A 26523-nucleotide genomic window follows, 5' to 3' on the forward strand; every position below is an offset into this window, starting at 1 on the left:
TCTAATAATTTACTTATAGATAAAAGGAGGAAGGAATCTCCCTCCATTTTCTTCATCCTAGTATTTCCTCATATTATAAAGAAGGAAGGAATCCCCTTCCCTTTTCTTGATCCTAATGATTTATTTATAGATAAAAGGAGGAAGGAATCTCCTCCATTTTCTTGATCCTAATAATTTATTTATAGATAAAAGGAGTAAGGAATCTCCCTCTGTTTTTTTGATCCTAATAATTTCTTTATAGCTATAAAGAAGGAAGGAATCTCCCTCTGTTTCTTGATCCTAATAATTTCTTTATAGATAAAAGGAGGAAGGAATCTCCTTCCGTTTTCTTAATCCTAATAATTTCTTTTTAGATATAAAGAAGGAAGGAATCCCCCTCCATTTTCTTGATCCTAATGATTTATTTATAGATAAAAGAAGGAAGGAATCCCCTTTCATTTTCTTGATCCTCATAATTTCTTTATAAATCTAAAGAAGGAAGGAATCCCCCTGTTTTCTTGATCCTAATAATTTATTTATAGATAAAAGGAGGAAGGAATCCCCCTCCGTTTTCTTGATCCTAATGATTTATTTATAGATCTAAGAAGGAAGGAATCCCCCTCTGTTTACTTGATCCTAATAATTTATTTATAAATCTAAAGAAGGAAGGAATCCCCCTCCGTTTTCTTGATCCTAATGATTTATTTATAGATAAAAGGAGGAAGGAATCCCCTTTCGTTTCTTGATCCTAATAATTTATTTATAGATAAAAGGAGGAAGGAACCTCCTCTGTTTTCTTGATTGTAATAATTTCTTTATAGATATAAAGAAGGAAGGGATCCCCCATTTTCTTGATCCTAATAATTTTTTACAGATAAAAGGAGGAAGGAATCCCCTCTGTTTACTTGATCCTAATAATTTCTTTTTAGATATAAAGAAGGAAGGAATCTCCCCTCCATTTTCTTGATCCTAGTAATTTCTTCATATTATAAAGAAGGAAGGAATCCCCTTCCCTTTTCTTGATCCTAATAATTTATTTATAGATAAAAGGAGGAAGGAACCTCCCTCTGTTTTCTTGATCGTAATAATTTCTTTATAGATATAAAGAAGGAAGGGATCCCCCATTTTCTTGATCCTAATAATTTTTTTACAGATAAAAGGAGGAAGGAATCCCCCTCCCATTTTCTTGATCCTTATAATTTCTTTATAGATATAAAGAAGGAAGGAATCCCCCTTCATTTTCTTGATCCTAATTATTTATAGATAAAAGGAGGAAGGAAATTCCCTCTGTTTTCTTGATCCTAATAATTTTTTTATAAAGAAGGAAGGAATCCCCTGTTTTCTTGATCCTAATAATTTATTTATAGATAAAAGGAGGAAGGAATCCCCCTCCATTTTCTTGATCCTAATAATTTTTAATAGATAAAAGAAGGAAGGAATCTCCCTCCATTTTCTTGATCCTAATAATTTCTTTATCTATAAAAAGAAGGAAGGAATCCCACAGGTTTCCAGAGCAGACAGATGAAGGAACAAAAGCTGTGATTTGTAGTGAAATTTAGATGTGGGGAAGTGCTGGCATCACAGTGTCACCACTACTGCTATTTTTTTTTTTTTTTTCCCATCACACTTACAAGCAGAATCAATCATAGAATTGGCTTGGTTGGAAAAGATATTTAAGGTTATCAGTCCAACCTTTAACCCAACCCAGTGCCCAGGCCCTACTAAACCATTCCCACCTCTCTGTGGTTTATAAAACCCTCCAGGGATGAGGACTCCACCACTGCCTTGAGCATCCTGTGCCAGTGGATTGACAACAATTTCAGGGAAAAAATTGTTCCCAATATCCAATTTTTGCAACTTGAGGCCATTTCCTCTCCCCCTGTCACTTGTTGCTTGGAAGAAGAGATCAACTCCACCCCACCCCTTCCCTAAAAACTTTTTCCAGGCAGCTGTAGGGAGTGAGGAGGTCTCTTCCCAGCCTCTTTTTTTCCAGGGAAAACACCTTCAGGTCCCTCAGCTGCTCCAGATCCTTCAATAGCTTTGTTGCCCTTCCCTGGATGTTTTCCATCACCTCAATATCCTTCTTGTACCAAGGTGCCCAAAACTTATTCTACAGTATAAGCAGCTTAAACCCCAAAACACTCCTGGAAAACGAGTAAATATTATTATCTGTAAAATTAAATATAAGGAGGTTGAGATGCAGAGAGATTAATTAGGTTCAACGAGCAGAGTTGTAGCAAATCCAGAGGCAGCCAAGGTTGTATTCCACATGGGATAACCAGGAGTTAATGGTCCTTTTCCATCAGGGATCTTCCTGCTGGTTTTGTGCAACTTTGATAGGAGGTGGGTGAGTAACAAGAAGCTTGAGGAGTGAGTGCTGGCCTGAAAACCACACACTTTGAGGTTTATTCTAAGCTCTGTCAATGATCTGCTTGGAAAATTAACCTTAGTTAATGAGTAAACCTCCTGCTGTGCCAGGGATTAAAGTGCCATAAAATTCACCTCTGACTCCTCCTGTCCCCCATCTCCCTCTCCCAGAAACCACGATTCTCCAGGGATGCTGAGAGTTCCCACCTCCAAGAGATGAATCCAAAGAAAATCTTTGCCCTCCTCCCTTTCCTCCTCTGCTGAGGAGAGGTCTTGAAAAGTTAAAGAGAAAGCTGGAAAAACCAAGTGAAAAACTCAGCAGTGCCAAGCCTGGCCTAACCCTATGAATAATACATCAGGAATCCAACCCTGCAGCTCTCCCAGAGCCTCTCTCCACTCAGGCATCCCTCATTAGCTCATTAGTCACAGCAGCCTGATTCCTACTAATTGATTTTACTCCGATTGCCTACAATGTATGGCCAGGATCCAGGATGTCTCTGTCTGGCTTTCAAGCCATTAGATTGGCAAAACACCTCTCTCAAGCCTTGTAAAGGTTGGGTGATCCCCAGAACTGAGCTGGTGGAAGGTTTTCCCTTCCATCTGATGAGCCATAGGCTCCAAGAGCAGAAATTTGGGACTTTCCAACCTGGTAGAAGGTCACTCTGCTATAATCTGGAGCTTCAGGAGGGTAAAGAAAGCTCTGAAGCTCTCTCCAGTCTGGTTTCCACCTTGGTACTGGGACAGAGAGATCAGACCAGAGAGCAAGTACAAAGGGTTTCATTAATTTGCTGCTCTTCCCAAATTTTTACTGCACCTCACTGGAACATCCCCCTTTGCCCCAGGCATGCTGAGCCTGAGAATTAGTGATGCTTTGTATCCTCAGCAAGACAAGAAAGTAGGGAACAAAGTGATTTCTTTTTCTATGGAGCCCAGTTCCCTGTAGGTAATGATTCACCTGCATTTTTATTCCTTTTCTTTTTTTTTTTCCCAACCTATTTTTTGTGTTTGTTGTTTTTCTTCCTTTTCTTTTGAATCCAATGCAGTGACATCTCCTCTCTACGCTGTAATTTAGAGTAACTTCTGTGTAGCCCTTCACTTCTTTTGGATGGGATCTTCATATTTATCACTTCCCTGGCCAGTGGCCAGCACATGGATGCAGTCCAAGGAGGGATTCTTAGAGGAGTTAATAACTCCTAGAGGATGTTCTCCCTCTCTCTGTTCAAAATGTGCACAGGAAGGATTGATCATTTATTTATAACTAGTAGAAATTTGTCTTCCTTCCCTATATTTTTTTTCCTAGTCTTTTTTTTTTTTTCTTTTTTTTTCTCCCCCTTTTTGTTCTTTCTGCTTTCAGGCTGGTGGTTTTTTTTCCCTTCCCATCAACTCTGGCTGAGGCAATAATCACTTGTTTGGAGATGATTTCCTCTATCCATCTTTCCAAGGCATTGTTAATGATGCAGGAATGTAAATCACTTGCTCAGCTTGGCTGTCACCCACACTAATGATTCCCTACAATTCCTTCAAGAATAATTCCAATAAACAAGAATCCAATGAACTCCTGTCCGAGTCCCTTCCCATTGACCCAGGAGGGAAGAACATGGACAACCCCTGTAAAATAAGAAATGCCCTGACAGAAAGGAACCAGTTTTGCCTTTTTCATCTCCCCCTAATACTTCAGTGCTTGGCCTTGAGGCTGGAAATATCCATGAGGATTTTGTGGGAATGTATTCTCAGGTTTAGCCTGCCCAAAACTTGAGTGTCTTGAAGGTATCTCCATTTTCCAGGTGATAGGCTCAGCCTGTCCCCCACCAGCTGAAAGAAACATCTCAGGATTGGTTTCCAGATGCCTGAGGATTTCAGGAAGAGACTTCTGAGCCAAAAGTTCCTGGCTCCTAGAACATTTCTTCCTGGGAAAAGTGAGGGAAGTAGCTCCATGGAGGTGTTTCCCAGCCACGTGAGCTTTTCATCCTCTCTGGTGGTCGTGGAAATGGGCAAAGGAAGGTCTAGAGGAGATGAAACTCATTTGTGAGCACTTCTCAGAAAGCAGAGGAGCAGAAACATCCCCAGCAGAAGAATTCACACAACCCTTGACATGGTTGAACTTGGCAGGAACTTCTGGAGATGCTTTAGTCCAACTCCTCTGCACAAACTGGAGTGGGTTGCCCAGGGCTGTGTCCTCTTGGGTTTGAAGATCATCAAAGACTCAAACTCCACAACCTCTCTGGGGAGCCTTTTCCAGCATTCAGTCCCACTTAATGATGTTTTGTTGTGGTTTTTTTACTCATCTTTAAACAGAATTCCCTGTGTTCCAGTTTGTGCCCTTTGTCACAGAGGTGTCCTGTCACTGGGCAACAGTGAAAAGAACCCAGCTCTGTCTTCTAGAACCCTCTCTTCAGATATTTACTGATGCTGACAAGATCCTCCCTGACTCTTCTATTTTCCAGACTGAAATTCCCCCATCTCTCCACTTGCTTTCAGAGCAAAGATGCTCCAACACCTTCATCATCCTCATGCTCCTGCTTTGAACTTTCTCCACTACATCCATGTGTGACCTTGTGTCCTGGTTAGGGCCAGGATAAAGGGGATTTTCTGTCTTGGACTTTTGCTTTCAGCTGAGTCTCTTGGAAGGAGCTGCACTTGCTGAAATGAACAGCAAGTTTCTCAGGCAGTGTCTGCTGCTGGGACTGATCCCACTCGATGTTTAGAGTTCCAGCTGGAGAATGGGGTGCAGAACCAAGGCCACTGCTCAGCTCTGAGGAACATTTGGCCCTCTGGAAGGAGAAAAGGAGGCAAGAGGTCCCAGCTGCAGCCCTCCTTTGGGGAGGAACAGACAAGAGAAATGGCCAGAATTGACCAAACAGAGGATTCCATCCCATCCACCTCATCCTCAGGAGAAATTGGAGGGATCACCAGGGTCAGAGCCCTTCCTGCTTCCCCTTCTTCCCCTCTCCCTCTTTGCTTGGGCATCCTGGGAGGATTCCATCCCTTCCTCTGCCTGTGCTCCTGATCCATGCCAGCCTGAATCTGTGTGTTCCTGCCTCCAGCTCCCCACTGCTGCTGAGCCCAGGAGTCCAGCCTGGACTTTCCCAGGGCTGCCCTGCAGCCTGGGTGGGGATGGGAGAGTTCTTGGGGGAAAGGGGAGAGGAACCTGGGGTCAATGTTCCTGGATATTTGTATAGATTTAGTCATTTTTCCTATTTATCATCACTGTTTCATTAAAGCTGTGTAGTTTAGTTTCCAACCCATCAGTCTCTCTTCCTTATTCTCTCTCCTTCCTTTCTCAGGGAGGGGAGGGGGATTAATAGAGAGCTCATCTGGTATTTGGTTTAATTGCCAGGGCAGTGTTAAACCCTGACACCTTGGAGCCAGAACTGGACACTGGACCCCAGTGCTGAGTAGAGGGGAAGGATCATTTCCTTTGCTGTGCTTTTCCTAATGAACCCAAGATGCTGGTGGCCAAGGAACATCCCTGATTCCCATGCAATTTGGTGTCCCCCATGATCCTCACTTTCTTCTCCCCCAAGCTGCTTTCTCTCTTCTCAGCCCACAGCCTGTCCTGTTGCCTGAGGTGCTTTCCAAGGTCTCCCCATTTTTCCAACCTATCTGGGTCCCTCTGAATGGCAGGGAATCCATCTGGTCCTTCAGCCCTTCCCTCTGGTTCTGTGCCATCTACAAACCTCCTGGAGGGGAGCTCTGCCACATCAGCAGAATCATTAATGAAGATGATAATGAGTAGCATTGACTCCTCCAGTACCCCACCAGTGATTTGCCTCCAACTGGACTTTGGACCAGTGATCAGAAGCCTCTGGACCCAGTTACTCCATCAGTTTTCCTGTCCACTTATTAATCCACACGAGGACATTGTGGGATAGAAAGAAAACGTCTTCTTCTCTCACATCATTCACCAAGACAATCACCTGTCTTGGTTTGGGCCAGGAAAAAGGTGATTTTCTGTCTTGGACTTTTGCTTTCAAGACAGGGGATGTGAGAGTTATTGGGGGAAAGCGGGGAGGAAAGGGAGAGAGACTGATGGGTTGGAAACTAAACTACACAACTTTAATGAAACAATAATGATAAATAGGAAAAATTAATAAATATATACAAATATACAAGAAAAGGGATACCACATTCCTCCCCCCTTTCCCCCAAGAACTCTCCCATCCCCACCCAGGCTGCAGGGCAGCCCTGGGAAAGTCCAGGCTGGACTCCTGGGCTCAGCAGCAGTGGGGAGCTGGAGGCAGGAACACACAGATTCAGGCTGGCATGGAGCAGGAGCACAGGCAGAGGAAGGGATGGAATCCTCCCAGGATGCCCAAGCAAAACAGGGAGAGGGGAAGAAGGGGAAGCAGGAAGGGCTCTGACCCTGGTGATCCCTCCAATTTCTCCTGAGGATGAGGTGGATGGGATGGAATCCTCTGTTTGGTCAATTCTGGCCATTTCTTTTGTCCGTTCCTCCCCAAAGGAGGGATGCAGGTGGGACCTCTTGATGTTTTCCTCAGAGCTGAGCAGTGTCCTTGGCTCTGCACACCAGTCTCTAGCAGTAACTCTAAACATCAAGTGTTATCAGTCCTAGAAACACACACTGTCTGAGAAACTTGCTGTTCATTTCAGCAAGTGCAACTACTTACAAGAGACTTAGCTAAAAGCAAAAGTACAAGACAGAAAATCACCTTTATCCTGGCCCTAACCAGGACAGGGAAAGGGGGGAGGAACATGGGATCTCTTTCCCTGGATATTTGTATATTTGTATATATTTAGAAATTTTTCCTATTTATCATCACTGTTCCATTAAAGCTGTGTAGTTTAGTTCCCAACCCATCAGTCTCTCTCTCTTATTCTCTCTCCTTTCTTTATCAGGGAGGAGAGAGAGATTAATAGAGAGCATCTCTCACTTGGTTTAATTGCTGGGCCAGTGTTAAACCCTGACATCACCCCATCCCTGAAGGTTCTCAGGCTGCTGAGGGATGAATCCCTGTTGACCTCAGGGTTGTGGTGTTACTTTTCCTCTTGTTCCCCTCTCTCAGGCTCTGGATTTCCACCACTTCAGCCAAAGCTGCTCCCAAACTTCCCATCCCCAGCAAGTTCTTTGGTTTCAGGTGTGCTCTGGTCGACTGCTTGAGCACAGGCAACAGGAGGAACTGTTGGAGAAAGCTCAGAGGAGAGGCAAGAAGATGCTCCAAGGGCTGTAGCATCCTTCTTGGGAAGGGCTTGGGTTTGTTCAGCCTGGAGAAGAGGCTGAGAAGGGAGGTTTCAAGTGGTCTAACAACACCTGGCATTAAAAAAAGTCAAAGAGATGGCTCAGTTCACACATTGACCACAAATTGCAGGAAGGGAAATCCTGCTCAGACATAATGGAAAATATTTCTCCATGTGGCTGTTCAAAAACTGGAAGAGGAGACCAGAAAGTCTGTTGTGTCTCCATGCTTAGGATGTAGTGAAGAGCAGGCTGAGTTAAGGAACTTTATCCTCCCCTCCAGGTTCCAGATGAACTTTTGGCATCACGATGTCCCTCAGTGGAATGGGCTTGTGGTCCTGATACCTCCAAACATCCATCCCAGGGCATCCTCCTGAGGCTCTGCTGGCAAATCTGGGGCCTGTCACTGCCACCTTCTGCCAAGAGAAGGAAAATGCAAATGCCCATTTTCCCCAAGGAGAAGGCCGTGAGGAATTTTTCAGGATGCTTTTGGTATGATAATTCAGGGTTCAGAAGGATTTGGTTCCTGTCAGCTTTAGGGTGAGATGCCCCCATGTAAAAAAAAAAAAAAAAAAAATAGATGGGAGAAAATTTTAGTCTCTCAAGATACCTCAGTGTGAAAATTAAAAAAATAAGAAAAAATTATTTTTATATTTATATATATGATAAAAAATAACAATAACATAATAATAATAAATAATATAAATGTGTATATATATATGTATATATATAAAAATTATCAATTTCCTTGAACAAGCCATTAGTAGAATTCCAGTGGCAGTGGCTACACCTTCCCCTCATCAAGAACCCAAAGTCACACTCAAGGTGCCATCATCCCACACCTACCAACTGCTCATCTTTGGGTATTTTTCCTCTAATCTACTTTAGAAAATGATCCAAACTGGGTGCTGCCCCTGAACCAATCAGTTTTCAAAGGTCTGAGCTCGGGAAGGGGTCTGGGTGCCATCCTCAGCCTCCTTGTGGGAATGGGTGACTGCATGCCCAGAATTTTGATGGGAAATGGGTGCCAGGTGCTCAGTGAGAGGAACAGTGTGACAATGTGACATGGGATGTAGGCATCTGTCCTGGTTTGGGCCAGGATAAAGGTGATTTTCTGTCTTGGACTTTTGCTTTCAGCTGAGTCTCTTGGAAGGAGCTGCACTTGCTGAAATGAACAGCAAGTTTCTCAGGCAGTGGCTGCTGCTGGGACTGATCCCACTCGATGTTTAGAGTTCCAGCTGGAGAATGGGGTGCAGAACCAAGGCCACTGCTCAGCTCTGAGGAACATTTGGCCCTCTGGAAGGAGAAAAGGAGGCAAGAGGTCCCAGCTGCAGCCCTCCTTTGGGGAGGAACAGACAAGAGAAATGGCCAGAATTGACCAAACAGAGGATTCCATCCCATCCACCTCATCCTCAGGAGAAATTGGAGGGATCACCAGGGGCAAAGCCCTTCCTGCTTCCCCTTCTTCCCCTCTCCCTCTTTGCTTGGGCATCCTGGGAGGATTCCATCCCTTCCTCTGCCTGTGCTCCTGATCCATGCCAGCCTGAATCTGTGTGTTCCTGCCTCCAGCTCCCCACTGCTGCTGACCCCAGGAGTCCAGCCTGGACTTTCCCAGGGCTGCCCTGCAGCCTGGGTGGGGATGGGAGAGTTCTTGGGGGAAAGGGGGAAGAACCTGGGATCCATTTTCCTGGATATTTCTATAGATTTAGTCATTTTTCCTATTTCTCATTCCTGTTCCATTAAAGCTGTGTAGTTTAGTTTCCAACCCATCAGTCTCTCTCCCTTCTTCTCTCTCCTTTCTTTATCAGGAAAGAGAGAGAGATTAATAGAGAGCAACTCTCACTCGGTTTAATTGCTGGGCAGTGTTAAACCCTGACAGCATGAAAAGAATCTGTGGGAAGCACAATACACCCAGGCCTTGTTTGTGTGAATTGGAAGGGAGAAGGAGTGCAAGGAATGCTTCTCAAACCTCCTTCCTCCCTCCCCCCCCTCACCCCCCCCCCCGCCTTGTTGCCACCTTTCAGATGTGGTACCTTCATTCTTTTTAAAAAAACAGACCAAGAATTCCTAACTTTATGCAGCTCAGGAGGCCAAGTGTCCCTGTGCCACAGGAAAAGCCAGATCCCAACAGAAGGATAGCACTTTAGATTTCTTCTCCTTGGGGGAGAAGAAGGAAGATTGGAGCCTCTTCCCACAGCCATACTAAAAATCCCTCCCCTTTCCAGCATCCTCCCATCTCAGGTGCCTCTCTGGACAGCAATTCAGCCTGGAGGTGTCATTTTCCCCAAAGTTTCTCATGTGGACCTCAAAACCCATGAGCCAGGGAGAAAAGGAAAGGAAGTGGAGAGGGTTAGCACTGCCGGAAGGTGGAGCTCATGATTCTGGATTTTTTTATTATTTTTTTATTTCCTTTTCACTCCAATTTTCACTTAGGAATTATCTACCTATCTACACAATTCCCTTGGCTCCTCCACATCAGAACTTGTAAATGAACCCATTTCACCCTCTACTCTGCTCTTCTGAGACCCCACCTGGAGTTTTGGGTCCAGAGTGGGAGGGCTGCCAAAATCCAAGTGAAGCTACTCAAATATCTCCTAAGAAATTCCAAGTTTTTCTTCTTTTTTAGCCTCCTCTGCTGCTTTCTAAAAAGAATGAACGTGCTATAGCTGCACTGAAATGTTTTAGCATTTTATATTTATCAACCCAGAAAGCCAACAGGGTCCTGGGCTGCATCAAGAGAAGCACAGAGAGGTGGGAAAGAGAGGGGATTCTCCCCCTTTGCTCTTCTGAGACCCCACCTGGAGTTCTGGGTCCAGTTCTGGAGTCCCCAGCATCAGAAGGACACAGAGCTCCTGGGACATGTCCAGAGGAGCCACTGAAATGCTCAGAGGCTTGGAGCAGCTCCCTGGGAAGCCAGGCTGAGGGATTGGGGTTGTTCAGCCTGGAGAAGAGGAGGCTCCAAGGTGACCTTAGAGCAACCTCCCAATATCTGAAGGGGCTCCAAGAAAGCTGGGGGAGGGCTTTGGACATGGCGGGGTAGGGAGAGGACAAGGGAAATGGGTTAAAACTGGAAGAGGGGAGATTTAGGTTGGACATGAGGAAGAAATTCTTTAATTTGAGGGTGGTGAGAGCCTGGCACAGGTTGTCCAAGGAGGTTGTGGCTGTCCCATCCCTGGCAGTGTCTCAGCCCAGGTTGGATGGGGCTTGGAGCAACCTGGGCTGGTGGGAGGTGTCCCTGCCCATGCAGGGGTTGGAAGTAGATAATTTTTAAGTTTCCTTCCAACCCAACCCATTCCATGATTCCAAGAAACCCCTGAGCCTTCTCTTCATGTTGAACAGTCCCTTTTTCCAAGTTGTGGCTGCCCCATCCCTGGAAGTGTTGAAGTCCAGGTTGGATGGAGCTTGGAGCAACCTGGGCTGGTGGGAGCTGTCCCTGCATAGGTTCATTGGAACTGGATGAGCTTTAAGGTCTCTTCCAAACCAAATTATCCTACAGTTCTATAAAATCTGCACTTCAAATTAGAGTAAGAAACTCTACCTGAAAAGAGGTAGCAGCAAGGTGGGGGTTGGTTTCCTCTCCCTAGTACCAAGCAACAAGGCAAGAGAAAATGATCTCAAGTTGTGCCAGGGGAGGTTTGGAAAGGATGCTCAGAGGATCATGGAATCACAGAATGTCAGGTTGGGATGGAAGGGGGATGGAAGTAGGTGATTTTTAAGGCCTCTTCCATCTCTAGCTCTCCTGTAATTCTATGAAAACTTTTCCTGTCAGTTCTGGTGTTTTTCTGTCCCCAAAACAGAATGTGGATTGCAAGTAAGCATCCAGTCCTCTATCCAGAGAAAAGGAAAGAGGTTTTCAAGTCTTTGTTGCAAACAGCAAGAAAGTTGTGGCTGCTTCTAAAAGACTCCTAAAGAGCCCATCACTCTTATTCTGCATTTATCCTACATTGCCCAGGGAATATTATATCCTTCTCCCACAGGATCCAGCTGGGGTCAGCAAAATAATAAAGCTTTAAACCAAAATCAGGATGATGCATCATTGCAAAGCAGCATGAATGGTCCCAATATCCATGTATCCATGTGGAGATCCATGTGTCCACAAAAAGGAGGCAGAGCAGGACTGAATCCCCAGGAAGCTTGGGAAGAGGAGCAGTTGCCCTGAAATGCAGGAACAAAATCATAGAATGATAGAATGGGACCATTATTTGCCCAAAACGACCTTCCTCAACAACAAGAAAGAGTGGATGCTCAAAGGATGAATCCCATTTCCATCCCCAGTAGAGTCATGAAAGAGTCAGTGATATTTATGACTATATTAAAGGCAAAAAAAACCTAATCCCTGGTCTTTATCCATCACCAGAGCCTCCAAGGGCTTTGAGATGGGTCACCAGTGGTGTCCCCCAGGGATCAGTGTTGGGCCCAGTTCTGTTTAATATCTTTATTGATGATTTAGATGAGGGGATTGAGTCCATCATCAGCAAATTTGCAGATGACACCAAGCTGGGGGGAAGTGTGGATCAGCTGGAAGGCAGGAGGGCTCTGCAGAGGGACCTGGACAGACTGGAGAGTTGGGCTGATCCCAACGGGATGAGGTTCAACATTCCAAGTGCTGGGTCCTGCACTTTGGCCACAACAACCCCATGGGGAGCTCCAGGCTGGGCACAGAGTGGCAGAAAGGGACCTGGGAGTCTGGATTGCCAGGAAGCTGAAGAGGAGCCAGCAGTGTGCCCAGGTGGCCAAGAAGGCCAATGGCATCCTGGCCTGGATCAGGAACAGCGTGGCCAGCAGGTCCAGGGAAGGGATTCTGCCCCTGTGCTCAGCCCTGGGGAGGCCACAGCTTGAGTCCTGTGTCCAGTTCTGGGCCCCTCAGCTCAGGAAGGAGATTGAGGTGCTGGAGCAGGTCCAAAGGAGGGCAACCAGGCTGGTGAAGGGACTCGAGCACAGGCCCTATGAAGAGAGGCTGAGGGAGCTGGGGGTGTTCAGCCTGAAGAAGAGGAGGCTCAGGGGAGACCTCATTGCTGTCTACAACTCCCTGAAAGGAGGTTGGAGCCAGGTGGGAGTTGGTCTCTTTTCCCAGACAACTTTCAACAAGACAAGAGGACACAGTCTTAAGTTGTGCCAGGGGAGATTTAGGTTAGATATTAGAAAGAATTTCTTTACGGAGAGGGTGATCAGGCAATGGAATGGACTGCCCGGTGAGGTGGTGGATTCTCCATCCCTAGAGACATTTAAAAAGAGCCTGGATGTGGCACTCAGTGCCATGGTCTAGCAACCACACCAGTGGGTCAAGGGTTGGACTTGATGATCTCTGAGGTCCCTTCCAACCCAGCCAATTCTATGATTCTATGATTCTATGATATGGATTTCCCTTAGAATTATAGGATGCTTTGGGTTGGAAGGGACCTTAAAGATCACCTAGTTCCAATCCCCTAGAGGAAATTCATTCCAGTTAGTAGTTATTTACAGTTATTTATCCCTCTCTATAACCTATAACCCATGTGCCTGTCCTCTTTTTGACCAGCCTGCAACCCACAGCCCTGGGTTTTGCATCTTAACCCAATCACTTTCTTTTCACACACAGAGCCAGAGGCAATATCTGAAGAATCATAAAAAAAAAATAATTTGTTCCCAGTTTATCTTGTTTAGTAATTCCATATATTTTTATTAGGGTATAAGAAAGGATATATAACCATACACTGCACTTGCACTTACTTTGATATATTTAAAGGAATCAATGTTTCTTTCTTGTCACAATAAAGGTAAATACACTGGTACAAACCTCACATAGATGTAGCAGTAAAATCAGCATTTTGGTGAAATGAGATCACCCAGCAAAGCTGAAATAAAATGTGTCAGGGCTGTTTCTGCAACACTTTATTGGCCTCATTATGTTTTCATCAAGTATTTCAGTTTTGACACTGGGTTGGGCTCCAAAAAAAATAAAAAAAACCAAAAACAAGCATTGCCTTGGAAAATACTGATCCTCAGGAGCCTGTTAAACCTTGGATTTCTCCATTTGTGCCATCAGAGCAAAGATGGACAAATAAAAAACGTTCAAGGTGTCATCCCAGGCTTCTGATTCTCTGCTTTGCATGGAATTTTCTGGTTGCTGGAGCAACCTCCTTGTCTTGGGCTTCAGAGCATCCCTACCAAGTTTGGCAGAAGCCAGCAGGTGGCAGGACTGGTCCAGGGCTTTGCATCCTTGGCCACCAGGGACCTTCCTACCATTCCAAACAGGATGTGTCTATCCCCATCTCAACTTGATAGCCTCAGAGGACAGCTTTCCAGGGGTGGAAGAACTCTTCCAGGATCAAGGAAGGATTTCAGACCTGATTCTGAGCCTAAACAGCTGAGAACTTGCAGCATCTCATCTCTGAGGGTGACAGTGAGAGCACAGCCCAGCTTCAGGGTGAAAAAGCATTGAGGTGCCAGGAGTCCAGGGCTTGTGATAGAACCTGAAATTTCCAAGCATCAGGATGTGCAGCACATCTGCTTTTCCCAGAAGGAGAGCATGGATGCCTTTGTCTCATTCCAACCTGGAAAAAAAGCCACCTGGACCAGAGCTTCCCACAGGGGTGATGGGACCAGAGCCTCCTCCATGGCAAGGAGAGTCCCTGGGAGGCCAAATTATTTCAACTCATCCATTCCTTGAGTAAATTAACACTAAGCAAGGACATTCTTTGAGTACTGATGTGGATCCTCTGAGTAAGGATGAAGCAACTGCTCTTATTTGTCCTGGCTCTTTGTGGGAGGAGGTCACCTGAGATTTGTGTTTTCCAAGAGAAGAAACATTTCCAACAATTTGGCAGAAAATAAAATAAAATATCATCTCCAAAACCAGTTGGAAGAACTCAGTTCATTTTTTTTTTTTTTTTTTAATGGCAAACAGCAAACCCAGAGAACCTGGGTGGAAAGGGCTGGTGAAGCAGAGAATATAGAAAAATGAGAGCCCTTGAGATGTTGGCATAAGGGAAACAGCAGCAGCTGCCATTGGAATACAACCATTTTTTCCAGATGGAAGCACAGAACCCATTTTTCCATCAATATGCACAAAAAAATGGGCAGGTATTTGACTTAAACTCTTCTTTTCCAAAAGAAACCTGTTCTGGATTATTTTATGCTTTGTCCAGAGGAACACTGCCTGCCTTCAGAATTTCTTCTTTTCTCAAAAAAGGTGAAGATCTGAGTTTTCTGCTGAGATTTTCATCTCAAATTCCACAGTCCAATAAAATGCACTCCAAGCACTTAAAGGCTGTCCCACCATGGCCCTCAAATTATAAATCAGGTGTTTGGTTTAACAAGCCAACAGTTTTAATGCTCTATACATGCTGTGTCCTTGCTATTTTATGGTTGGTTTTTTGGGGTTTTTTTTTGTATTTTTCTTTCTGTTATTAATGCTTTTAATCACTACAGCTACACATTTTCAGGCTTTTCACTCCTGGGCTTTACAAAATCTGAGTTTCTAACATGATTTCTGGTGCTGAAAACAAACAACCCACCAAGCAACACGTAGTAGGAGGAGAAATTTTGAGATTTGGCAGAACTGAAGATGTGATGCTTGGGATTAAATGGTTGAAGAAGTCCTCTTGCACTTGACAAGCTGTCATACCCTCCCTCTCTCTCAAATATAGATATTTCTATCAACAAAATATTTGCCATGGCTTCAAAAGGAAACTGCAAATGTCTTTTCTTCCACATACTAAACATGCAGGAATATAGAACATGAGGAGGAAAGACAAAAAAAGAGTGAAAAGGGGAAAAAAACCACCTCCATATGGAACCTATTCATCATCTATAGGCTGAAGAACACGTGGCAAGTGACCTTCAGCTCTGTCCCCTGGCAATACCATGAATAGAACTTGTTATTTGTATGGGATAAGTAGCCTGGTGAATGCTCTTCCTGACACCCTCTGCACAGTTCCAGAAATGAGTCCTTGGCATCAGCAAACCCTGAAATGCAGGAACAGGACCATAGAATGGACCTGAAAAATTGTCTGGTTCCAACTCCCCTGCCATGGGCAGGGACACCTCCCACCAGCCCAGGTTGCTCCAAGCCCCATCCAACCTGGATTTGAACACTTCCAGGAATGGAGCAGCCACAAACTTCTCTGAGAAACCTGGGCCAGGGTCTTCCAACCCTCACAGGAAAGAATTTTAGCTTAATATCCAATCTCAATCTCCCTTCTTTTAGTTTGGAACTGCCAACCCTTGTCCCATCCCTCCAGGCCCTTGTCCCAAGTCCCTCCCCAGCTTTCCTGGATCCCCTTCAGGCACTGGAAGCTGCTCTAAGGTCACCCCAGAGCCTTCTTTTCTCCAGGCTGAAAAACCCCAAACTTTTTCAGGCTGTTTTTTATCAGATAGGCAGGAGATGGCCATTGGAGGAGGCAACAACCTCTCATAACACTATTTATTTAGCTTTAACCCCTGGGATTGTCCAGGCTGACATCCTCAAGAGCCTTCTAAAGGCATGAACAAGCATTAGGACACAATTCATGGCTTTCAAGTTTAGCTCTTTGCTCACAGCAGAAGCACTGGGAGGGGAACTGAGCCCAAAATCAAGTTACCCAGTTACTTGTTGGCTTAAAAAAAAAAGTTACATCCTGCTGACTTTCAAGATAACATTCTGAGTGCTTCCTTGGTTTCACCCCAGGGCATCTCCATCCCTCCCACAGAGCCTACAGCATCTCCTCCAAACAAGTGTCCAGGAATAAATTCAAGTTGTTGATCTTTGAAGGAAGGCTCAGGCACAGGGAAACTCAAGGATATTCCTAGCAAATTTTTTTTTTTTTCCCCAGTTTTCCCTGTGCTGAACGTGCATAGCAGAGGTTTGTGGCTCTCCTCAAGCCCTGTGGTCCTACCAGAGGTCCCAGCAGGTCAGGGAGGATGTTTCAACCAGAGGAAGGCACATCTCAAGCCCAAGGAGACAAGGGAGGAAAAGCTGGGACATTCTTCCCAACCTCATCATCTAATCACAGCTCCCATCCCCATGATCAGTGTCCTCCTGCTGCCTAGGCTGTCATTAGCATCAGTGTCATTTTAATTAAGAGATGGGGAGAAGGAAGAGGAAAAAACCATGCAGACAACTTTGTTGCTAATATTTCCAGACATCTGCACACCATCTTTTAAAGGAAGCTGTTGATCACTCCTTTAAGTGCAGGTGGAGGTATCATTGGGAAGTTTGTGCAGCTGGAGTGGCTTTTGTTTGGTTTTTGACCCAAAATAGGAGAACCACGTACAAGGAGGGCTAAAGAGTGCCAATGCTACACCTGGGTTTGCTGCTAGAAGAGAAAAAAAAGGGCAGTGCAACTCTGGTTAACCAATGGAAGTGAAAACAAACTTTTTCTGGAGATCTGAACACTCAGTTTTGGCTTGGTTTGTGTCCAGGAGGTCCACAAGTAGGAAAGGAGTCCGTGGCAGAACACAACTCCCATGGGATGGCTGGAGAACTTCCAGGAAAAATGGTGCCAGGAGACCTGGAAAGATCCTGGGAATCTGAGAGGAAGGTTTGGTGGTGAAGTCACCTTCTGAAGTCCACGTGCACCATCAGCCAAGGACTGAAGGTTGAATCCAAGAATCTTTGGCCTTCAACTTCACAAAGTTCTGCAAAGTGCCCCCTTGCCCTCCATCATTTGGGTGCTGATGTCATTGTCTATCACCAAGTCCCAAGTGGGGAAACTGAGGCACCAAGTCTTTGCAACATGCAGGCTGATTTTTAGATGTCTTCATCCCAAGTCCACTTGCTCCAATAGGAATAATTGTGTTGACTCAGGTCCCAATAAGTGGTGTTTTTTCACTAAAATACACCCAGAAAATGCAATTCCAAAGAGAGGTGAAACCATCTGGCCCAAGGGTATTCATCAGAGAGGGACAAGGAGAAGATGGACTTGCTGCTCAAGAGCTGAACTGGAAGGAATTCTGAGAGGAAGCACTCAAAAGCTGCTTGAGAGGGTAAGAGGCCCTTGTGCCAGGCATCATATTTGGATTTCTTCTAAGATTTTTTTTCTAATCCCTCTCTCTGGAGCAAGGAAACACACACAGCACACGTCCCATCTCAGGTAACAACAGGAGCATGTTTATTCAGGTCTGGCACTTACAGAGCTCAGAAGGACAAGGTACATGTCATTTGTTTTCCAGAAAAAAAAAATCAGCCCAGGATCAGAAGAAAGGGAAACGATTTTATATAAAAAAAAAAAAAAAAAAAAAAAAAAAAAGAGACTGGAGCTGCAGGGGGCAGGAATTTGTCTCCCTTCAGGTCATGCATTCCCCATGCCTGGACCACCCATCTGCTGGGTGCATGCTGGTACCAAGCACCTCCATGGAGGTGAGAGGCAGAAATGTCTGAACACTTGACCAGGTGATTTCTGGGGTTAATCTTGGTGAGTCCCAGCTTTGCTTTAACCAACCTTAGAAACGAAGGGACTGGGGGAGGGGAAAATGGGTAAGTATTAGGTATAAAAGCAGAAACCCTTCCAAAATGATCCACCTTTGCCAAGGAGGTGTGAGAGTAGGGGTATGTCCACAGAAAGAGGAGAACAGCTTGGCCAAACCTCCCAGGTCTCCAGTGCTGGAAGAGCATAAAGTCTGGATAACAACCACCTTGGAAGCCTGCTGAGAAGTAGAGGATCTCCTTGCAGACAGCGAGAGAGAAGATATTGGCTAACGAGACCTGTGACAGCTCATGGAAGACAACTCTTCCTTGCTCAGCCCCATCATTCCCGAGCCCTGAGGATGTAGATGAAGCTAACCAGAATTCCCAAGGCCAGGACTGTGTAGCTGGCTTTCACACTGCTGGAACCACTGATGTTGCAGAGGAAGGAGTCGCAGCAGTAAACGGAGGCGGCCGCGATGCCGAGGTTAATCCCGGCGCTGGGGCAAATGGGAGAACATCCTTTGGAGATGGATTGGCCAGACTTGCTGCCTGAATTTCAGTTCAAAAAAAAAAAAAAAAGAGGAAATGGGTTTAATAACGTTGCTCAGCTTGCTGTGATCACCTGTTCTGCAAAGGAAATAACAGCACTGAAATAGCCCGAAACATCACGGGTGGCACGGAGAGAATGAAGTGCTTCTCGGTGCCAGGCTATGACAGTCAGCTCAGGCAGCCCACATATCACAAGGAAAACCCATGGCAACCCCCCCACCAGGCTCTAGAGACCCTAAGGACACCCCTTCCAGCTTGTCAACCAAGGTTTGGCCATTCTGGCTCTGGTGAAAAAATCTCACTCGAGTTTGAGCCAGAGAGCAGGGGGAGGGGGAAAGCAAAAGTTGATGCTTTGAGCATCTGCTGTGAGAGAGGCACAGCACAGGTTTAGCAACAGGAAATAGGAAACCACTAGCCCTGTGCTCAGACAACAGGTTTATAAAAACTCCCAGGCTACATTTGGGCACAGCACAACCCACCCACGTTGCAGATCGTGCAGCTCAAGGCATGCAACACCCTTTCTTCCTGCAAGGGAGAGCAAAGCAAACCAAGCTGGGTTCTGCAGTGGCAGCAGGATACCCCACCAGAGCAGTCTGTTTCTCTAGGAGAAGCAGCCAGGAAGCACAGACCCTCCCTACCCCAAATCTTTCCTGGCATCCAGGGAGGAAACCCCTTCACCTCCCTTCCTGGCAACCCCACAACATCCACAGAGAGCAAAGAAGGAAAGGTGGGAATCAGGGATGATGGACAACGTGAACACAGGGGAAAAGCAGGAAGGAAAACCCTGGAGCTTGCCACCAGAGGAAGCCTGCAGCATCCTCCACACTTTCACTTATTCAGCAGCAACCTTCCCACTCCCACCCTGAAATTCCCCTCGGATTCCCAGCCTCGGTGCAGCACGTGGGCTTGAACGTGATTCCGCCTGGCAGAGTCCCATCATCCCTCCTCAAAATTCCCTGGGGATGCTCTGACACTCAGCTGCTGAGCAGAACTTCCCTCCTTTTTTCAGCCGAAGGGAAGAAAAACCTCCCTGCAGCTCAGCAGGTAACCCAGGAGAGCAGCCAAGAGGGGCAGGAGAAGGTCCTGGCACCACTCACCAAATCCCACTCCGACGTACGTCGTCACGCAGTGGTTTTCATTCTCTCCACACTTGACAGGCTTCAGACAGGCCCAGTTGGAAGATGCATCCGAGCAGGAAAAGCAGATGAGTGTGTGGGCTGCAAGGGAAAGGCACAGTTTGGTTAGGGGCTGGTGGGAAGACCTCCTTTTTCTGGTGGTCCCCATCCCTGACACGTAGCAGGCACCACATCTGGCCACACACTTGCTCCTTCAGAGAATCCCAGAATGGTTTGGGAGCTAAAAAATTATCTATTTCCAACCCCCTTCCATAGCCAGGGACACCTTCTGTGAGAGCAGGTTGCTCCAAGCCCCATCCAATCTGGCCTTCAACACTTCCAGGGATAGGGAAACAACGTCAGCTGTATCAAGCTGAAATAGGTTGTTTTTTTTTTTTTCCCCCTAAAATTTGGCCAAGTGAAGGGTTTACACAGAAAGGACACCTTGCCAGCTTTTGACAGGACCAATCATGAGCTAAATAAAGCCTTGTTACAACCAGAGGTCAGCTTGGTCCTTCATGGCATGCTCCTGCTTGTACCAAGAGTGGGTTCAAGTTACAACTGCCAACTTAAAGCTAAACAATGGAAGGAAGTTCAGCCCTGCAAGCTGGAGCCTGAAATCTGAGCTTTTTCAGCTCAACTGCTATGAATACTGAGAGCAAATACTCCAGATGAGACCATAGGTTTGAGCTTTCCATGTGGCCTTTTGTCACCAAGGTGAGGCTATGGTTGAGTTAATGGTAGAAACCATTTCTCAGCCAGAGCAAGCCCAGTAAGACCTCCAAGGATTTGAATTGCACTGTCCTGCTACATAGCATGAAGGGAACACATGCAGCCAAGCTTTTTTATTTGGAGCAGGAGGATGGCACAAAAAAACCCCAAACAAAACCCACTCATGCCTTCCTCCATGGCAGGTTGCATAAAATGGTTTATTCTACAGAAGCAGGATGGACTTTACCAGCTGGCTCCCATCCCCCCATCCTTCAGATCTTCCCAAGAAAGAGGAAAGATTGTAAAAGAGAATTCAGACATGGGAACTTGTGGCAGAAACCTGAAAAAGGGGCTCCAGGGAAACCTCAGAGCATCTTTTAGTACCTGAAGAGGTTACAGGAAAGCTGGGGGGGGACTTCTGACAGAGGCATGGAGTGATGGGATAAGGAGGAACATGGCTCCCATTCCCCCATCCTTCAGATCTTCCCAAGAAAGAGGAAAGACTGTAAAAGAGAATTCAGACATGGGAACTTGTGGCAGAAACCTGAAAAAGGGGCTCCAGGAAAACTTCAAAGCATCTTTTAGTACCTGAAGAGGTACTAAAAGGTTACAGGAAAGCTGGAGGGGGACTTCTGACAGAGGCATGGAGTGATGGGATGAGGAGGAACATGGCTCCCATTCCCCCATCCTTCAGATCTTCCCAAGAAAGAGGAAAGATTGTAAAAGAGAATTCAGACATGGGAACTTGTGGCAGAAACCTGAAAAAGGGGCTCCAGGGAAACCTCAGAGCACCTTTTAGTACCTGAAGAGGTTACAGGAAAGCTGGGGAGGGACTTCTGACAGAGGCATGGAGTGATGGGATGAGGAGGAACATGGCTCCCATTCCCCCCCCCCATCCTTCAGATCTTCCCAAGAAAGAGGAAAGATTGTAAAAGAGAATTCAGACATGGGAACTTGTGGCAGAAACCTGAAAAAGGGGCTCCAGGAAAACTTCAAAGCATCTTTTAGTACCTGAAGAGGTACTAAAAGGCTACAGGAAAGCTGGGGGGGGACTTCTGACAGAGGCATGGAGTGATGGGATGAGGAGGAACATGGCTCCCATTCCCCCATCCTTCAGATCTTCCCAAGAAAGAGGAAAGATTGTAAAGAGAATTGAGTCATGGGAACTTGTGGCAGAAACCTGAAAAAGGGGCTCCAGGGAAACCTCAGAGCATCTTTTAGTACCTGAAGAGGTTACAGGAAAGCTGGGGGGGGGGCTTTTGACAGAGGCATGGAGTGATGGGATGAGGAGGAACATGGCTCCCATTCCCCCATCCTTCAGATCTTCCCAAGAAAAAGGAAAGATTGTAAAAGAGAATTGAGTCATGGGAACTTGTGGCAGAAACCTGAAAAAGGGGCTCCAGGGAAACCTCAGAGCATCTTTTAGTACCTGAAGAGGTTACAGAAAAGCTGGGGGGGGGGCTTTTGACAGAGGCATGGAGTGATGGGATGAGGAGGAACATGGCTCCCATTCCCCCCCCCCCATCCTTCAGATCTTCCCAAGAAAGAGGAAAGATTGTAAAAGAGAATTGAGTCATGGGAACTTGTGGCAGAAACCTGAAAAAGGGGCTCCAGGGAAACTTCAAAGCATCTTTTAGTACCTGAAGAGGTACTAAAAGGTTACAGGAAAGCTGGGGGGGGACTTCTGACAGAGGCATGGAGTGATGGGATGAGGAGGAACATGGCTCCCATTCCCCCCCCCCATCCTTCAGATCTTCCCAAGAAAAAGGAAAGATTGTAAAAGAGAATTCAGACATGGGAACTTGTGGCAGAAACCTGAAAAAGGGGCTCCAGGGAAACCTCAGAGCATCTTTTAGTACCTGAAGAGGTTACAGGAAAGCTGGGAAGGGACTTTTGACAGAGGCATGGAGTGATGGGATGAGGAGGAACAGTTTCAAGATGAAAAAGGGGAGATTGAGATTATTTTTTAGGAAGAAATTCTTTAGTGGGAGGGTGGTGAGACATTGGCCCAGGTTTCTCAGAGAAGTTGTGGCTGCCCCATCCCTGAAGTGTCCAAGGCCAGGCTGGGCTTGGAGCATCCTGGTTTAGTGGGAAGTGTCCCTGCCCATGGAAGGGTTTAAACCCAAACCATTTGATGATTCTAGGAAACAGCCTGGATTGGTGGCTCAGGAGGGACATTCCCACTTGGTAGTGGGCAGATGATCTTCTCTGTATTTTACACACAAGAACATCCCACCCACAGTGCAAGACAGAGCAGGATCAGGTCTATTCCCAATGTTTCATGAGCATGTTTTTGGAGAACTCAGATGGCAAACCATCCCATCAGGCACTGCCTTTCTCTTCTGTGTGCACAGGATGCAAAAGAGAGTGGGGGCTGATTCATGATGGGAAGTCCAAGGCAGCAGCAGCCCTGCTCCTGCTTTAGTCTCATCATAAACATTATCCCAAGAAGCCCTGGGATTGCTCCCTGAGGTTCAGCAGTCCCTGCCATGGAGTATTTTTAAGAATTAAGTCGGACAGATATTGATCAGCAGCTGCCCCCCTCTGCTGCAGGGCTGCATGACCTCTTGAGGTTCTTCTCAAGCTTGTTTTGCTCAGGAAAAGCTTTTTTTTCTTTTTTTTTTTTTTTTTTCATGAGAAAATTGGGAAAAAAAAAGAAAAATTGTTCTCAGAGGAATGACTTTTTGAGCAGCCACGGCCAAGGCAGGGAAAGAAAACAAAAGCATAATCTCAGGGAAATGGATTAAAGCAGAGTTAGTGGGAGAACTTGAATGTCACATCAGGGCAAACAAATGATTCTGCTTTGGAGACAAAGCCAACACCACAACCCCCCAGGCAAGAATTTCCTGGACTGCCTCATACATCCTCACCATCATCATTCTGCCAATGATCCTTGCAACAAACCCAAGGTAGCTGAGCATGCCAATGAAGCAACCACAACCTAAACACAGCACCCAAGATTCCAGGGCCACCAGTTGAGTCAAAAGCCCCTGGAGAGATACATGAGTGGACCTTGCATGGAAGGGAAGGATAAAGCCAGGCATTGAGCCTGTTATTGGCTCTTGCTGAGCCTTCAGAACATTTCCACGAGTTGCATTTTTGGCCCAAACTCAGGCTGGGACCTCTGCTTAAAGCCCAGCTCCCTCCTGCTCCTTCACCCTCAGCACCTTTCTGGTCTCCAGTCCCAGCTGATGGTGACCTGACCCAAACCCCTCTCCTTGCAACTACCCTGAGGGTCAAGTGAGGAGACAAATTGACTCACCCCACTTCCCAGGAGCCAGGAATGAAGTGGATTAAGGGCTTCCTGTGGCCACTGTGACAGGACACACATCCCCATACGTATTTGCTCACTGCATTGAACCCATGAGCCGGGTGGTGCAGCCCCATCCATTAAGGCTCCAAGGTTCCAGATACCAACATCTCAGAAATATTTGTACATCCAAGTGCCTTCAGGCATGAAAATCTCTGCCATGTGTCTTAAATCGATGCTCCTACCACAGCCTGGACCTGTATTTTTTTTTTTTTTGTCACACCTCAGTACAGACAAAACCTCTCCAAGAGAAGCGAGTTCTTCAACGTAGTTTAAGACAAGAAATATTCAGTCCTAAGTAGTGCTACTTTTCCGTGGTTTAGTTTAGATAACTAAATAACTAAATGACTCCAAAACCCACTGCAGAGTGAAAGGAGGAAGCAGGCTGAGTGTTTTAGACAAAAGGCGTAAGAGGGGTGGCAGAATTATTTTACGCAGCTGGAGACAGAGCAAAGAGTTGGTGCTCAAGGCTACAAAAAAGGGAATAAAAACCCAAACAAAAACAAACCCAAAAAAAAACAAAACAAAAAAAAACCCATCGAAGATCGAACAATGCAAAAGGGAAGCATCGTTTTCACCGACTTGAAAATGCAAGGTTCTTTTACAGGAAGAATTTCTGTGTTGATTTGTTTGCTGTTTGTCTCCTTGGAGGAACAAAGAGCACCCAAACCAGAGTAGAGGAATTCCTCAGATAAGAGGTTGGAATCGTTCTCACAAAAAGCATTGCAGGGGAAAAAAAAAATTAAAAAAAAAAAATTAAAAAAAAAAAAAAAAAGGGGGGGGGGGGGAGGATAAAAAGGGAAACAAAAAACCTTTAGGAGCCCGATCTGAAGCTCAGCAGTACCAATGAAAAATGCTGTTGCTTTGGCAGCTCTTCCAGCCCTACACCAAACATTTTTTCCCTTTCTGTTTCGACCAGATCCTTCCACACCAAATCTTTGGGGCACTTGAAGCATCAGGCAAAGCTTTTAAGTCCTAGGATGTTCTCCAAGTGTTTGGGGGATACAGCTACCTGCAGCCAACCCTCCTGCCTGACGAGGAAGTTCATTTACTTTACTTTACAGCTGTTTTTTGGTGTTTTTTTTTTAATTTATTTTTGGTGTGTGTGGGTGAAGAAATGAAACTGCTCAGAGTCTTGGCCTGCTCTGCCCATCCTCCTCCCAGCTGGAACTGAGCACATTCCAGCCGGGATCTGACCCAGCCCCATCCCCTGAATTGCCAGTTCCTTCCCGAATCCCAGAGGGAGGGAGGGGGATACGGGAAGGGCAGCAAACAACAAGTTTCTTATCACCAGTGTCCTCAAGAGACAAGAAGGCTCCGTGTTCCTTTAGCAAGGGCCTCAGAGGGCCCGGAACTCTTCTCTTTGCTCTTTGTTTGGCTTCTCCAAGCATCGACATATGGAAGCAATATGGGGTCTTGCACGGCCCCACGGAGTTTGGAGAGGCAGAAATGGAGTCGCTGAGGTGAGGATTGCAAACCCTGCCACTCGGACAACTTGCAGTTCAATGCCCAGCAAGAGGAAGAAGCACGTTTCTCCCCAGCTTCTTGTGGCAACCTCAAGATTTGCTCCCTTCGGGGGTCACCTCCTCCCCGGGGACACAATGACCATTCCAGCCTGCCCCAAAGGATGCTGAGGTGGGGGGGGGGGGGGCATCACGGCAGGAGCCAGGATCACGAGTGGCTCTGCTGAGACATTGCTGGGGCTGAGCTCCATCTCCCTTCCACCCTCCTTCCTTCCCCTCGGCTGCATCTCAGCTCAATCCGGCGCCGTTATCCCGGCTGGCTGCGCCGTATTGGGGGGAGTGGAGTCGGCCCAGGTCTTTGTTCGAGAAGCAACTGGGAAAAGCTCCAAAATATCTACACGCACAGCTAGAGATACACACATAGAGATACCGGCACAGAACCCCTGAAGTTCCTGCTGTAAGAGGGACAGTGCTGAGACGCAGGGCTCGGAAAGAAACCCCTCCACCCCTCACCTCTGCAAACCCCAGCACGGCTCAGATCTGTCCCCCCAGCCCCTTTGCACCCTCCCCCCCTCCCTTTTCCTGCAAACCTCCAACTTCCAGAGCCCACCCTACAAGACGCACACACCCCACACACCCCCCACACACCCCATTTGTTCCCAAAACCCCGGCTGCGAGGGGACTGGGGGACCTCGGCGTAAGGTGATGGTGGCCGAGGGGGCGGGGGTATTTCCCCCCCCTTCAATCCCCTCCTCTCTCCTCCTCCCCTTACCTCTTTCCACGCACAGCACCGCAGCCAGCACAGCGAGCAAGAGAGCCTTCATGGTGCGGCGATGGGGCCAGCGAGATGCGCAGGGCTGACGGTTCCGCGGAAGGCTGGCGGCAGGGCCAGGAGACGGGGGTGGGGAAAGGCCATCGGCCCCGCCCCCCGGGCCGGCCCGCAGCCCCCTGCCGCCACCCCCTACCGCCTACCCGGCTCCGCCTGCTTTCATTTCCCCGATCCGGGGAGCCGAGGCCGGGGAAGAAGGTTCAGTTACCTTGGTACCGGGGCCTGGCCCGATGGGGAACTAAGAACAAGACCAGAGCCATTGGCTCAGCCCCAAGGATTTTTTTCATCCGCTTAATATTTCCCTGAGGGGAAAAAAAAAAAAAGAAAAAAATACAGTAGAAGGGGGCTCCCTGCAAGCTGGACCGCACTCAGGCACAGCTCTCTTCAAGTGCAGCCGCCTGCATCCATGGCTCCCTTCACCCCCGAGGACCTGCCTGTGTTCATGCCCCCCCTTCCCCACCTCCCTGCATCTTCTTCATTCACAGATCCCCTGAGCACACACAAACTCCGCCTCCCCTACATTCACAACCACCCAGTACTCACACACACGCTGCATCTGCAAACAGCTTTGTGCAGGACCCCTTGCATGGATTTTCTAGGTGCAAGAAGACCCTCTGCATGCACCACATCCCCTCTTCGT

At 46.8% G+C, this 26523-nt stretch overlaps 2 protein-coding genes across 2 annotated transcripts in view; both read right to left on the minus strand.

Moving 5' to 3' along the window:
* The window catches only part of TOP1MT (DNA topoisomerase I mitochondrial), a 163102-nt gene that overhangs the window by 31770 nt on the left and 104809 nt on the right, over positions 1-26523 (minus strand). The window lies entirely within an intron of this gene.
* LOC139793595 (lymphocyte antigen 6E) lies at positions 17589-25966 on the minus strand. Its single transcript, XM_071738517.1, has 3 exons — positions 25827-25966; positions 19553-19672; positions 17589-18455 (listed from the first exon to the last, which is right to left on the minus strand). The coding sequence occupies exons 1-3, from the start codon at positions 25876-25878 to the stop codon at positions 18247-18249; spliced, it is 381 nt and encodes a 126-aa protein (XP_071594618.1). The 5' UTR covers positions 25879-25966; the 3' UTR covers positions 17589-18246.

Source organism: Heliangelus exortis, chromosome 2, assembly GCF_036169615.1.
Source record: "Heliangelus exortis chromosome 2, bHelExo1.hap1, whole genome shotgun sequence".
NCBI lineage: Eukaryota > Metazoa > Chordata > Aves > Apodiformes > Trochilidae > Heliangelus > Heliangelus exortis.

What these genes read in the sequence shown, in the direction of transcription:
- LOC139793595 (XM_071738517.1), bottom strand. Translation starts at nt 25,878, where the DNA reads ATGAAGGCTCTCTTGCTCGCTGTGCTGGCTGCGGTGCTGTGCGTGGAA. An exon ending in GGTGCTGTGCGTGGAAAGAG is followed by an intron (nt 19,673 to 25,826) that starts GTAAGGGGAGGA and finishes TTTCCCTTGCAG; the next exon opens with CCCACACACTCATCTGCTTT. An exon ending in GTACGTCGGAGTGGGATTTG is followed by an intron (nt 18,456 to 19,552) that starts GTGAGTGGTGCC and finishes ACTGAAATTCAG; the next exon opens with GCAGCAAGTCTGGCCAATCC.